The following is a 13,686-nucleotide window of genomic DNA, read 5'->3' on the forward strand; positions in this document are numbered from 1 at the left end:
CGCATGGCAGGCTCCCTCCCTGCAGTAGTGAGCTCCTGACTTGACTCGCTCTGTGAGGACGCCTTGGGAAGTGTCTCCCACGCCGCTGCCTCTGCCAGCCTCGTGGGGAAGGCGCCGGCCAGCTCCCGGAGGAGGCCCCCCCCACCTGGCTCAGGCCGCGCCAATGCGTGTGCGTTCTCCGCGCACCTGTCTGCACCTGCCTCCGGCGGGGCGGCCCGCTCGCTTCCTCACCTGTTTCTCTGGGGCATCTCGGTGCGAGCTGGGGGTCAGCGCAGTTTTGGGAAGGGTAAGGGCACGGGCACGGGCACAGCAGGCCCCCCTGTTGTGTTAATCACTGGCGGGCAGAGTGCAGCCGAGCTGGCCCAAGAGGGCTGGGCGTGGAGGCACTTCCTCCCGAGTCTTCCTCGCTGTCCCCACTTCGCTGCGGGCGGCTGTGGGGCTTCGCCCTGCCTTTCACGTGCACCACCCCTCAGACAGGGCCTCGTCCACCCGACTGGTCCCTGTACGAGGGCTCGGTGGCTGCAGAGCAGTTTCTTTCCCGCATTTTGTGTGACCTTCCTGACGGTGGCTGGCCACTCACCATCCTCTCTTTCCTCTTCTCCTCTCCTTCTCGTTCCGATCTGCAGTCATAGCAGTCGCCGGTTCTCGGTGGCGGGGGTGAGCGTCGGCACAGGTGGAGGGAGGGGAAGCCTATTTCTGGTCTGTGGACGTGAGCGGGAGAGACCGCCAGGCCGTCCGTGTTCCGTGTCTGTGCGAACCATTAACTAGAACCTCTGTTCTCCCCAAATCTCAACACACCGCAGCGCTCAGCTGCTTCCCATCAGGCTAGAAAACCAAGCTCGATATTTGCGATTTTCACTGGAAACCGTGCCGTGAAAGGAGCGGGGAAGGCTGCAGATGCGGGAAGAGTGTTGGCTGTGCCACGTTAGGTGAGAAGGCACACGCTGTTTCACGGACCCCGTTGTTCTCACCGCGAGAAAGACGTGGGTTTGTGCAAGCAATGGGAGTGAGCGGAAGCCGGAATTGTTTAGGGAAGGGGTATGTGGGTTCCCTCTGGCTCTAACGTTGTGTGTTTGTTCGTTGATTCTTTTGGAAGTAAGGGAACAGTGCAACTGGGTGCGTTCGGACCTGAGGAGGGAGAGCGTGCCGATGCACCGCTCACGGCCCTGCCCGTGCCGCACTGTCTGCGTGGCGTTCACGGTGCTGCTGGCGGTGGAGCCTGAGATTCTGCCGGCTCTGAGCTTCGGGGCCACCCCACCCTCCATGGGGACCCCTTCCCTGGGTTTCTGAACCTGCCCTGGGCACACACATGCATTGTGGAGCTCCCTGGCTACCTGTGTGCATGAGACTTCACCCCAGCCGGCGGAGACAGCAGGGACCCTGGGCTGGACCGACCACCGTTCGGTCCTGGTTCTGTGGCCCGGGCTCCCCCGCTGGCTCTCAGCGATGCCTTCCCTGGCTGCTGGGCCTCGCTCAGCTCCTCCCAGGGGCGCACCCCGGCCTTTCTGGGGCCACCCAGCTGTCGCCAGAGGAAGTGTCCTCGAGTTGATGATTATAAATGTTATTAAAGTTGTTTTATTAGGGAACTAGGGTTTTAATCAGCTTGTAGTATTGACTTATTCAGACTTTAATGTTTAGGATGTTGCTTTGTATTTATTGTGATTTTCTACTCTTAGAACATTGAGAGATTTCTGTTGTGTTTGGAGGCATTAAATCTGCTTTGATGGTATTATGTCTTTCACATCAGACCAGTGTTTCTCAACGTTTTTCCTCATTGTTATTCCCCCAAAGGGTCTTTCCAGGCACTTTTTCCTGCTTGTCCCTCCCCATGAAATGTCTGTCACCCCCACAGACATGTCTGCTTGTGTGTCGTCGTGTGTCTGTCTGTGCCTCATCTTCAGAAAGAGGAAGGCTGTGTCGCTGTCACTGCCGTCTCCGAAGGGCCCGCTCCTGCCCCCGCGGAAAGGTGGTGCCCGGCAGGAATGCGGGCCGGCGTGAGGCCTGGCAGGCGCACTCCGATGGGGCGGCTCGGCGGTTCGGATCCTCGGCTGTGGGTGGGTAACTTCGAGAATGGACTGTGGCGGCTCCGTTACACCGCTGGGTGACCTTTTCTGTTTCTTAAGCTTTCTAAACTTTCTTCATCTGTAAAATGGGAATGCTAATATCCCCTCAAGGATTAGATGAGAAGTAGTTGGGGTAGTTCATTTAGCATGTAATAATTGTTCGAATGCATATTAATTATTGTTCTTCCCATTGAACTTGAGACTTGAAGTATCTAGCTGTTCTCTTTTCCCGCCTTTAGTACCGCCTGCCTGCGGGGGGCAGACTGGGCGCTCTGGGGGTGACATCAGAGCAAATGCCCACAGACCTCCGTGGTCCCCACAGCTAATCGGAGAGGAAGTTTTTAGTGTGTATTTAGTTATGTGTAAAATATCATGACGAACGCGCACGGTAGCTTGAGCCACAGAGCATCGTTCCACCGGGTGACTCTGCACTCTGTTTTTAGATATTTGATCTGATGGACGCCAAAGCCCGTGCCGACTGCATCAAGGAGATCGACCTCCTGAAGGTAAACCGCCCGCCGGCCGTTGGCTCTTTCAAACGCAGCTGGATGTGCTGATAAAGGTCCTGTATTAAAATGGTGCACTTAGTCAATTCCCAGTCAGGGCACCTGCCTGGGTTGCAGGCCAGTTCCCAGCCGGGGACGCATGAGAGGCAACCACACATTGATATTCTCTCCCTCTCTCCTTCCCTTCCCCTCTAAAGATAAATAAATAAAATCTTTTAAAAAATGGTGCACTTAGGAGCAGTGCACCTTTTCACACAATCGTGCCACTCTGATTCTGAGGAACTGTACAAGTTTGGTCTCAGTCTGTTGGAATCACTATAAAATAATTTAATTGGAACATTTGGTAGGATTGCTCCCCCCCATTTCAAACTATCTATTTAATAGATAAAAATGGGCGTAAAACATTGCAGAGACTGTTGTCTTGACCATCCCAGGCAGATGCCCAAGGCCAAGCAGTAACACACACGCACATCGGTTCTGTCGTAAGACTGGATGCATTGAGCACGCGGACCGGTCCCAGCGGCCCCCGTGTCTCTAACGCTGTTCCTGTGTCTGTTCCCAGGTTTAGGAAGGCTGAGGTGGGAGTGTGTCGGAACGACCTTCCCGGTGTGTTGCCCACTCACAGAACATGACCCAAGCGGCAGCTCCATCCTGCCTGTGTTCTGGGCGCATGTCTGTTGAGGGGGCTGTGACTCGCCTTTGTAACTTCTGGACAAGACCTGGGTGTTCTTTGGGCCACCTGGTTTTGTTGGTGTCTACAATGAATCAAACTGGTTCGGAACGGTACAAGTAGGATGGAAACGACCTTGCTTTAGACTGTTCTATTGGTTGGAGTCACTCCCTAGGAAATGAGTAACTACTTAAAATTACATATAAACCTCGTGGGGGGAAGCCTCTAAGTGGAAAGAGGAGAAGAAACTCATGTATACACTCTTTTAGAATAATTTTTGAATACCTTTCTTTGAGAAACTATTTGTCATGTTAACTTGTTTAAAGATTGAAAAAGGATCATAAAAAAGATCATACATGCATATGAAGTGATTCCTATATTTTTCTATGTGGTAAAATTTTCCTTGGGGCGATTTTGTGACTCGGCCCCATGGATAAGTCTGGCATATTCATTCACGTTACCGGGCATAGAAACAGCACAGAGGTGCAGTGTCCCAGAGGCTGCTTGTTACGGTTGCCACTTTGTTGGCTCTCACTTTCACCCCTGGATACGGTTGTACTAGGATGGGCTCTGATGTCAAACTGGACGTGAAAAGGAAAACTGTATCTGCCGTTTAGTGCCCTGAAAGGACAGGTCTCCTTTTGAAGGATGCGTTGTAATTTTTAGCAATTGATTTAATTATGTCATTCATTTATAGGCATAGATACATATGTTTATTGGACATAGCAATACTTTAAAAGATTTTAAGTGCATGAGTTACTGTAGTACTTTTAATAAAGGATATGAAAATAAGATTGATACCTAGTTTTACTTTCATAACTTAGAATAGTTGTTTTAAAACTCACAAAATGAAAGAAAAACGCACAGTCATGTTGATTTATTTCTATAACTGAAAAGTGAAACCAGTAACTAAATTTCTTCTTCTTCTTTTTCTTTAATTTTATTTCTTTATTTTAAAGAGAGGGGAGAGGGAAAGAAGCATCAATGTGTGGTTGCCTTTTGTGGGCCCCCACGGGGGGACCTGGCCCGTAATCCAGGCAAGTGCCCTGACTGGGACTCGAACCAGTGACCCTTTGGTTTGCAAGCTGGCACTCAATCCACTGAGCCACACCAGCCAGGGCTAAATTTATTCTTAAGTTATGAAACTATGGAGAATTTACAATGAGAAAACTTTTTGATACCTTTTTTTTTGTCTCCTCAGCAACTCAACCATCCAAACGTAATTAAATATTATGCATCGTTCATTGAAGATAATGAATTAAACATAGTTTTGGAATTAGCAGATGCTGGCGATCTATCCCGAATGATAAAGGTAAGGTGTAAAATAAAATGAGAAAACAAACGACAGACGCTCTGTTTCTAGTGGGGTCGTCAACTAGACCCCTGGGTCTGTCGGACTCTCGGAATAAAGACCTCGGTGCGTTTCCAGGCCCCGGCGGGCAGCCGGGTGCTCAGTGGCAGGCAGTGGTGCTGCTGTACCTGGTGATTTCTTTGTGACCTCAAATTCCGGGGCTGACACGGCCACTCTGATCTGTCAGATTCTTAGACACCGAACCTGTCTCAGGTGACCAAGTCACCGTCCCAGCATGAAGGGACAAAGGGCCTTGCTGGCTGTGTCTTCAGGACCCTCGCTGGGGGCTGCCACTCAGCGCTGTTAGCTTTACCCCACGGGCCAGAACACTGTCCCCGACATCTAGCTGCCCGGGAGGCTGGGACGCCCCGCCTGCGTTTGGCTGGAAGATGAGCCGAACAGTGTGGAAGTCATAGAAAACCAGCCAAACGACTCAACGAAAGCATTTGTTCTGAGCTTCCCGTAGCAAGGAAGTCAGCCGCTGTCACTAGCGTCTGGGCAGAGTCACCTTTGCAGTGGGACAGAGGAGGCTGCGGGTGCACCCTGGTCATCACTGTTACTTGGGGCGGAAGCTAGGCTTCTCCTGGGATTATCCGGTCGGTCCTGAGTGGGAAGCAGAGGCGAAAACGAGAAGAACTGTCAGTTGTTGAAGAAGTCCTGGCCATGCAGGGCTGATGGTTGGCGAAGGTCCTGGCTCGCTTCCCGGGCCGTCCCTGGGGGTGGCAGTCTGACTTCCCACCAGCCGGGCGCAGCAGGCCGGCGCTCTGGTCAGGTTGCTGCAGGCAGTGGCTCAGGCTGTCTGGGCATTTGTGCGAGGTCTAGGCATTGTCTGCTGGCACATTCGGTTTCTTGGCAGGTCCCTGGGCACGAGGGACAGTCTCTGCCTTGTGGAGTCACCATGTGGGCGTTTAAAAACAGTGCTGGGCGCTGCCTGGGCACCAGCCTGGTTAGCACGCACGGGGTTCTGAGGGGTAGGCCTGGCGCTCTGAGAACACCCGCGCCGTCGCCGGTCAGCAGAAGAGCTGGCGTTGGAAGCTGGGTCTGGCTCGTGCCAAACTCGCCTGTTTTCCTTTCGTGGCCCTGAAAGACTTGTATCACAGGGTGCCCCCTGAAAGTCAGATGTTCCACAGCCTCCCGGGGTTGCTGAGCCGGCGCCTGCCGACTCCCTGCAGCAGTGGGACCCTGCTCTCGGGGAGAGCGCGGACGGCCGCCCAGCACCCCGTGCATCCCTTCCGCCAGGTGCAGCGTCCTCCCCCGCAGGGCGGAGACGGCCTCCGGCTGCTTTCCAAATAGTAACACGGGGCAGAAAAGGAAGCTAATATTCTCATTATCACGAATGCCATCAGGCTGAGTGTGAAGTCCCGTGGGGAGTCTGACTCACTTCTGATCCGTTATCTGATTTTCGGTTCTAGGGACTTCCCACCACGGGCAAAGCCAACCACCAACAAAACGTCTTTGCGGATTAATGGCCAATTAAAAAAAAAATACAACTATAGGCCTAATTTTAAAAAGAAATGCAAATATACCAATGTGAAGTTTTACCAAGCAGCTAGGAGACACATAAAGAGATGACTAAAACAAAATTCTGCGCTGAGCCCTTTAGAAACAAGAGCTAACTCTAGTGGGAAGGAAGGAGGCGAACCCCTGCTGAAGGCTCGGAAAGGCAGCAGGCGGTTTTGGTTATGCGTCTTGACCCCCCACTGACAGGTAACTGGGGGCTTAGGCTGTCTCGAGGTCCTGCTCTTGTCCAAACCAGTTTTCTTCCTTTGCTGCCCCTGCTCCACACGTACAGGTGAGACCCTTCCTCCGCAGAACCATGGGGGACGCGCCTGTCCCTTCGCCGCCCAAGCAAACAAGCACAGGGCCCAGTACCTCGCAGGTACCTCGCCTCCGCCTTCAGCAGAGGCACCGCTCAGGCCAGTGGGGAAGGAGAGGGCTGTCCCCCCTGGTCGCGTGTCTGCTGTGGTGACAAGCCGGGCTCCCTCCTGTGAGTGGGTCTCGCCATCCGTGGACACCATCAAGGGAAAGTTCCCATCAGCCGACCCAGGGGAGGTCGTGAGAGGTTCAGAACTGCAGGATTCTGGGTGCGGTAACCGGTAGGGCCCGGCCGATGTGGAATTGATAACTGCACCTAAACGACCCTGGGGGCCTCTGACCACACTTCAGAGGGATCTACCCTGGAAAAGACTAATCGGGAAACTTCTGAAATAAAAGATAGCAACTGCTTCTTAAGCTTCTGGAGCAACCTGATGTGCTTTGGTAGAATTCCGAAGTGATTTTCCACAGAGGATCAGTAATGCCGTTCTCCTGCCTCCCCAGTGGGCACTGACTGCGGTCTGAGCCTGTGAAGAGCCTACGTTTTATGATGAGTACCGCCCGTTTGCCTAGGCAACAGGCAAGGCCTCGGGGCAGGTGTCGCGGATCCTCGTGAGATCATCCTCGTGAGAGCCGTGGCCTCGGCCCCGCCTCCTCCTGGGCACCAGTCCCCCTCCCCTGACCTCCCAGGCCCTCGGGTGGCTGCTGCCTCCTGCGTGGGGGCTTCTGCCCCGAGGCCCCTCCCCACCCTCGGGCTGTCTGTGGGTGACACAATCTGGTTTGTGTTACCACAGGGGCGTCACTTTCTCAGGCTGAGCCAGGCGGTGGACCTGCTGTGCTCACGTTTCGGATTGTGTCTGGAGTCTCTGTTTCCGAGTACAGGGACCTTGTCTGCTCTGCTCATCTGGTCCGTTTCCAGGGTGGGACCTGGCTGATGGCCGTGCCTCGCACCGAGGCACGTGTGCTGATGTGTGCGTGAGAGTGGATGGTTTTACGCCTGGCGCACTTCTCGGTCCAGGGGCCCACTGCCGTTCCCACTCCAATCTCACGGGAGCTGCCGAGATGCCGAGAGAACACAGCCAGCCATCTGAGAGGAGGGCCCTTTCCTGGCGGCCCTAAGAACTTCTGCTGTTTTCTAATATTCCTGCTGTAAGCTAACCTTCATAAAGTGGAAAAACTCCATTAGGAGAAACTCACAGGGACGTCTCCCCTGAAGGAACGTGCCGTGACTTAAGGCTGGAGGCAGGACAGTGGCAGATACTTGAGTCGTAAGGCTGTGGTTCATTTCTTTATAGTGAGGAGTGTTGCAAATCATCACAACCAAACAGCTCACTGTCTTGAGTCTCCAGCTTAATTGGGGTAGAAGGGAGAAGCGCGGATGCGGCTCCTAGTCGGCATTCCAGGAGCAAACCTCTGGACAGCACGGCATCAAAGATTTCTCCAGTAAATAATTAATTGGTTTGGAGCAGGCTGACAAATATAATTAAGCGATTTATAGTTGGAACACTCAGTATTTCTCTAATTAGTGACAAAGGAGTACCTGAGGCTGTGGTCAGAGGAAATGGTTCCCAGATGGGTTTTGACATGAAAGGAACCCGGGATTTGTCATCGGATATTTCTTCATCACCAGCAGTGCGGACTCTACAGGGGAAGTGAATGGGCGCGCACCGGGCGGGTGTCGGTGTGTCGGGTCGTGTTGGGTTGTGTTGTGCACGCTCTCGGGCCTCCGCCCCCGCCTGCAGCCGGACCGACGCCTGCCCCGTTTTGTAGCGTTCCTCGTCAGCGCCCTGCGTTTCGCCCTGCCGCGTGGAGAAGCGTATTTGGTGACAGCGACCTGGTGCGGAGGAGAAGAGAGATCAGCTGCAGAAACACGCAAACCAGCGTTGACTTCCGCCTGCCCGGGCCAGCCTCCCTTTGAAAAATGGAGAAGCGCCTGATCTGGAGCCCTCACTCCATCCGCAGCATCCTTTCTGCCACGCACGGTGACGCAGTGCGTGCGAGGATGCTCGTTTTTCACACTCACTACCAGCTCACGCTCAGCGGGAGGGGATTTCACACCCAGACTGGGGAATTTCAGGGGGAGGTGTGAGAATTCTGCTTACCATAAGCTTTGATAGGTTAGCTAAAATCTCAACCTGTTGGAACTTACGAATCTCGCTCACCTTCTTGGTGGGGTGGTTTCTTACCTTTGCAGACACTTTTGCATTTGTGCTTCTCCAGCCTTAGCGGCTGCGCTGGGAGTCAAACGTCTCTTGGCCCCTCGACCTTTGGGCTCCGTGGAGCCTCGAGCCCTTCCCCGCAGAGCGCCACCTCTCGGTTCTGACTCTCACTGCAGCTCGACACCTGCCTCCCCTCCCAGTCCCTGGCGCGGAGCTTGAGAAGGCCATGGATTCCGAAAGCAGTCTGTTCCTCGTCTGCCAGCGCCGCCCAGAAGCCAAAGGTGGCCAACCAGCGGTGCTCCTCGGAAACCCCGCGCCCCCGTGAGGGCCCAAGTCTGTGCAGGCACACGTGTGCGGGTGTGTCGCATAGGGGCACACGCATTGTCGCTGATAGATGCAGTGCGGGCCTTCTCTGCTCCCAGAGCAGTTGGGCGGAGGAGCGTGGTGCGGAGTGAGGGTTTCAGTGACCTGCGGCTGATGCACCCTGGTGACCTTAACGTCGCTCTGTGAGCCTCAGGGAAGGGCAGTGCACACATTTGGGCCGGGCTCACCAGGAGAGGCTGGGAGACTGTTCTCCAGGAGCTTTCTCAAACACACGCCCCGTGCGTTTGAGGTCGGTGCTAGCCCGCCGCGCGCCCCGGACAGAGCGGGCGCGCCCTGGACTTCCGTCGCACTTGGGTCTCTGCTGACCGGCTTGCTCCTCTTTGCAGTGCTGCCCCCCAGCGTTGTCCTTGCTAGGGGCGGCCCCCCACTGTCGGGTGTAAGGGGACCCAGAGGACGCGTGGTCTCGGACTCGGGAGAGGAAGGTCTTCAGCGTGTCCATGGGCCAGCGCTCTCGGTTTTAGGGGCCCGGAAGCTGCTCAGCATCATCCGCGTGGCAGCAAGGCGGCGCCCGGCCTCACAGTAACTGATGGGCTCATGCATTCTCTATCGACTTTAAAAAACACTTTAACTTCATTTCCTTGGTAGTTACGTCCCAATGTTCAAAAGATAGCTTTTGGGGGGGGGGAGAACCTTGTGACATTATAGGAACTTATTTTCTTTGTTTGCTAAATAATCACAGGTTCTGTTTTTCCAAGGCTTCATCACCCAGAAAAATCTTTACCTGTTTCACATTTTCTATTGTAAGACGAAATATATTTTCAGCTTCTGTTAATAATCTATACGACCAGGGACCGGAGAGATTCCATTGATAAATCTATTATGAATTATAATGCAGAAGCAGCTGAGTGCTCAGTGGGTTTTCCAAACTTACAAAGCTGGGGTGGAAACATTTTATCAAAGCCTCTGATAAAACCAGATGCTTTCGATGAGTGCGTTTTGCGATCTCTCAGCTGCCAGCCCCAGTCTGCTCTGTACCTGCTGGGGCGAGTTAAGATTCGTGACTTTTACTGAGAGTCCCAACAGGCAAAATTCTCACATGCTGTGAATGAGGACCACTGACCAAAATTCTAACTGAGACATAAATGTTTTCCATGTTTGTGTAATCCCCAACATTGTGTAGAGCAAATATTCATGGCGCTTAGTGGGGTGAGAACACACAGCTCCGAAGAAAAGGGTTTCTGTAGAAGAAAAAGTGTTTCCGTAGAAGAAAAAGTGTTTCCGCAGAAGGACTGTTTAGTCAGTATCACCCTGGGAGCTGTCAGTTCTACTCCATCGTCCAGCCTCTGTGCGCCTAATTCTTTGAAGTAACCACTGCAAAATGTCGTCTTAAAAATGCATCATAATTACAGAGGTGTGTTTGTCTGGGGAAGTAACATCCCTTCTGACAGTAGATGTCTGACCTACGTACAGATTTATGACAAAGGACAAGACCTTGAGCTACCTGTCTTCTCATGTGGAGGTCACGTGTCGTATTCACTGGGCCTGTGGGGATCTCTGAGGCCAAACCATTATCATTATCATCGTTGTTGTTTCCTCTGTCCTTATTAACCGGAGAGTTGAAGGATGGGGTATTCCTATAAAATATCACAAGTTTTCAGTGAGAAAATGGGATTTAGTTGCAGCCGGGGCTGTGGAACCTTAGTACGCCAAGCTCGGAGGCGCCGCCGCCTTGGCCATCCCCAGACTCTCTGCCCCAGGCAGTGAGGAGGCAGAGGCCCGGCCAGGGCACAGGCTGGTCCAAGGTCCCGCAGCCAGTTCCGGCCCAGCCTCACAGTCAGGTCTGATGTACCAGGTGGCCGTGGCTTGTGGTCGTGGCATGTTTAACCTGTGACAACACTCCCAAGCAGCGAATCTTCCCCTGCACTGAATGAAAGTCACATTGTCACATCCGTCCTCAGGTTCGACATGGGGAAGGGGCGGACACCAGCGGCTGCCTGGTCCCAGTTCTTGCAATGTCCCTGGTCTCACTGTCTCGTTGTCATGTCTCTCATCCTCTTGAACATGCCTGGCCCACCGGGAACACACTTACACTTGCTGCTTTCTTGTTTCTGTTTGAACTCCAGCAGCGCGTTTCCAAAGGATGCGCCGTGGCCAGCCAGGTGTGTTCTGCGGCGGCAGGTGTAGGGTCCAGGATGCAGGAGCCAGGGGCCCGGTCGAGTCTCGGAGACGGTGCTTAGGGACGAACGTCCCCCAGAGAGCTGGGCTTGTCTTGGGCATTTAATGTGCAGGGAGGATGTTTGATGATTGAAAAGAGATGTAGCTGTTTTGCCAAAATCTCATTTAAATAATGTTGATGGAAGATAGAGAAAATATGCTTTAAAATAAACAGTATTTGAAGCTTTGCATAGAGAAGAGAGTAGCCTGCTGAGAAAAAAACTAAATAAAGGGGAGGGGGGTATGAAGGGGGGAATAGAACAACTGTAACAGCATAATCAATAAAAAAAATTTAAAAAAAACCTAAATAAAAATTATGCCCATGTGACGAGGTACACCGAGTGCTAATTTCTACTTCTTCACTAGTTTTTAGATATTTCATTGGAACAAAAGTCACAATTCTGGTTCATAACATAAATACCGTAAAGATACCATATCGCATATTGTAAGTCTTTATCAATACTAACCTTGAAATATCCAGGTTGCATTAGCATTCGCCTAAATGCTTTCCACGTGACACAGACGTGCACACTTTTTATCTCTCCCCGTTGGCATTAGGGCCTATTCCAGTCAGAGCTCGGTTTTCGTTGCCGGCTCTCCTTTGTCAGAGGAGGCGGGGTCTGGAGGCGGGGTCTCCAGCCCCTCTGGCCCAGAGGAGAAACTTGCAGCAGACACGTGTGCGTGGGAGCAGGGCTCAGGAAGAGGCCCTGCATTTCGAGGGCAACTTTTTCCTTCTGCCTTTTCCTGGGTTTACGCCATGTTTTTTAAATAACGGGTCTTGAACAGAGTACACTGCCAAATTAGTTCTAATGGTGATGATTTTAGAGTCTACATGAAAGCATTAAGTTTTTCTCTCACGGCGTGATATTAACACGACAGGGTATATTGACTTCGGAGTGAAAAGAACCCCGGCCTCCCTCCTGCTGACATCAGACTGCCCTCCGACGCAGTCATCTGCGTTGGGGACAGGGCCCCCTACCCCGACGGCCCGCATTCGCACCTGGTTCAGGTCCGTGGGAAGTTCTCTGTGCCTCGGGGAGGGGGCAGCCTTGCCCCTTAGAGTGAAAGCTGATGGAGACTCTGTACGCGATTGAAAACGCTTTGTGTTGAAGTTGAAGCAGGACGGGGAAGGTTTCTATCATCCTAGTGACAAGCACCCCGATTGGCTGCGTGACACCTGCTCATCTGATTGTTGCTCCTGTTTGGCAGCTGCTGTCATGGCCACTGGAATTGCTAATAAGTCCGTTTTCCAATAGGACGTGTTGTAACAAAGACTCAGTTTGTGTGAACCCCGTGCTCTGTGACAGTAGGTGTGACCCTCTTGCTGACTGAGGTGCGGCCTGGGCAGACTTCCCCCAGCTGATTTCCACCGGCCTGCCCCTGGCCGGGCACCGGGGCAGACGGCGGCAGAGGTGCTTGTTCTGGAAGCATCTGGAGTACAGTTTCTCCACACTCAGAAACCCCATCAGCCGAACTTCCAAAAACGGCTTCTATCACCAGTTCTGCACTTTAACAAGATACTGGGAACTTTTGTGAAAACTTGGCTAAATACGATGTTTCATCTCGGTCATTTATAAATGTTGTTAAATAGCAAACCAATTGCAGTTTTGTTTTTGAAAAAAGCAATTTTTATATAATAAATCTCTATGAGTCTTATGCAACCAAGAACAGAGTTGAGTACATTACTCAACTTCACCAAATGTCGCATAGAAGGTGGATTTCCTCACGCTGCTGGCTGGCAGTTCATCCCGAGCGCGGCGGCCCCTCTCCCCGGCTGCCGGACCCGTGCTCCGCTTCTGCCCGGCCCCCGAGGCTTTCTCCTCCATCTGTGAAGTCCCTTTCCTTCATTCAGAGTCCACTGCAAGGTTGACTTGCGGTGTGCAACGGAAATATTTATGAGAACTTTTTACCGAAATCCCTTAAATGCTTAGTAAGTTAAGCGATATTTCAAGTCACCAAGGTGGCTCCATATTTATTTAAAAGGAATTCGGTGGTGAAACCTCTATCAGCAGAATAATTGCCTTTTAACGAACACAAATACCTTCAGGTTTCTGGAGCATTTTATCATGGCTTTTCCTCACGTGAAATTCGGCATCTCCCTTTTAGGATAAGAAACAATTTCAGATAGACATTGATGTTCTGAAATAGTCGCACATTGCAAAGAGAGCGTTCTTTGGCCTGTGCTCACTTTACATGCAAGTGGGAGGAATCGAAGCTGTTGCGTCTGGTAAAGTCTTGGGATCATTTTACCCTGGAAGACCATTGAGTCTTTCGTTGGTTATTAGGGAGATAAAGTAGGTATTTTTCTGACTCACACCTCAGTGCACGTCAGAATCTAGTCCTGAGGAGTTCTAGTGCTTCTAATTCTATTTCCCACTTTTAACAAGCACTTCAAGAAGCAGAAGCGGCTGATCCCGGAGCGGACCGTCTGGAAGTACTTCGTGCAGCTGTGCAGTGCGCTGGAGCACATGCACTCCCGCCGGGTCATGCACAGAGGTGAGTGTGGGCCGCTTCCCGGCTCCAGCCTCACTCGAAAGACGAGCCTGTGAGTGAAGCCCTGCACGCTTTCCAGTCACAGTGAGAA

The 13,686-nt window shown here is 52.4% G+C and overlaps 1 protein-coding gene across 4 annotated transcripts in view; it reads left to right on the forward strand.

Moving 5' to 3' along the window:
• NEK7 (NIMA related kinase 7) overlaps window positions 1–13,686 on the forward strand; it is a 117,354-nt gene that overhangs the window by 81,664 nt on the left and 22,004 nt on the right. For all 4 annotated transcript variants that reach the window (XM_053659548.1, XM_037150882.2, XM_037150883.2 and 1 more), the window contains exons 4-6: window positions 2,507–2,569; window positions 4,441–4,551; window positions 13,490–13,598. In XM_053659548.1, coding sequence (XP_053515523.1) covers window positions 2,507–2,569; window positions 4,441–4,551; window positions 13,490–13,598 — 283 coding nt within the window. The remainder of the gene's footprint in view (window positions 1–2,506; window positions 2,570–4,440; window positions 4,552–13,489; window positions 13,599–13,686) is intronic.

This window comes from Artibeus jamaicensis, unplaced genomic scaffold (assembly GCF_021234435.1).
Source record: "Artibeus jamaicensis isolate MK-2021 breed Jamaican fruit bat unplaced genomic scaffold, CSHL_Jam_final scaffold_754, whole genome shotgun sequence".
Taxonomy (NCBI): domain Eukaryota; kingdom Metazoa; phylum Chordata; class Mammalia; order Chiroptera; family Phyllostomidae; genus Artibeus; species Artibeus jamaicensis.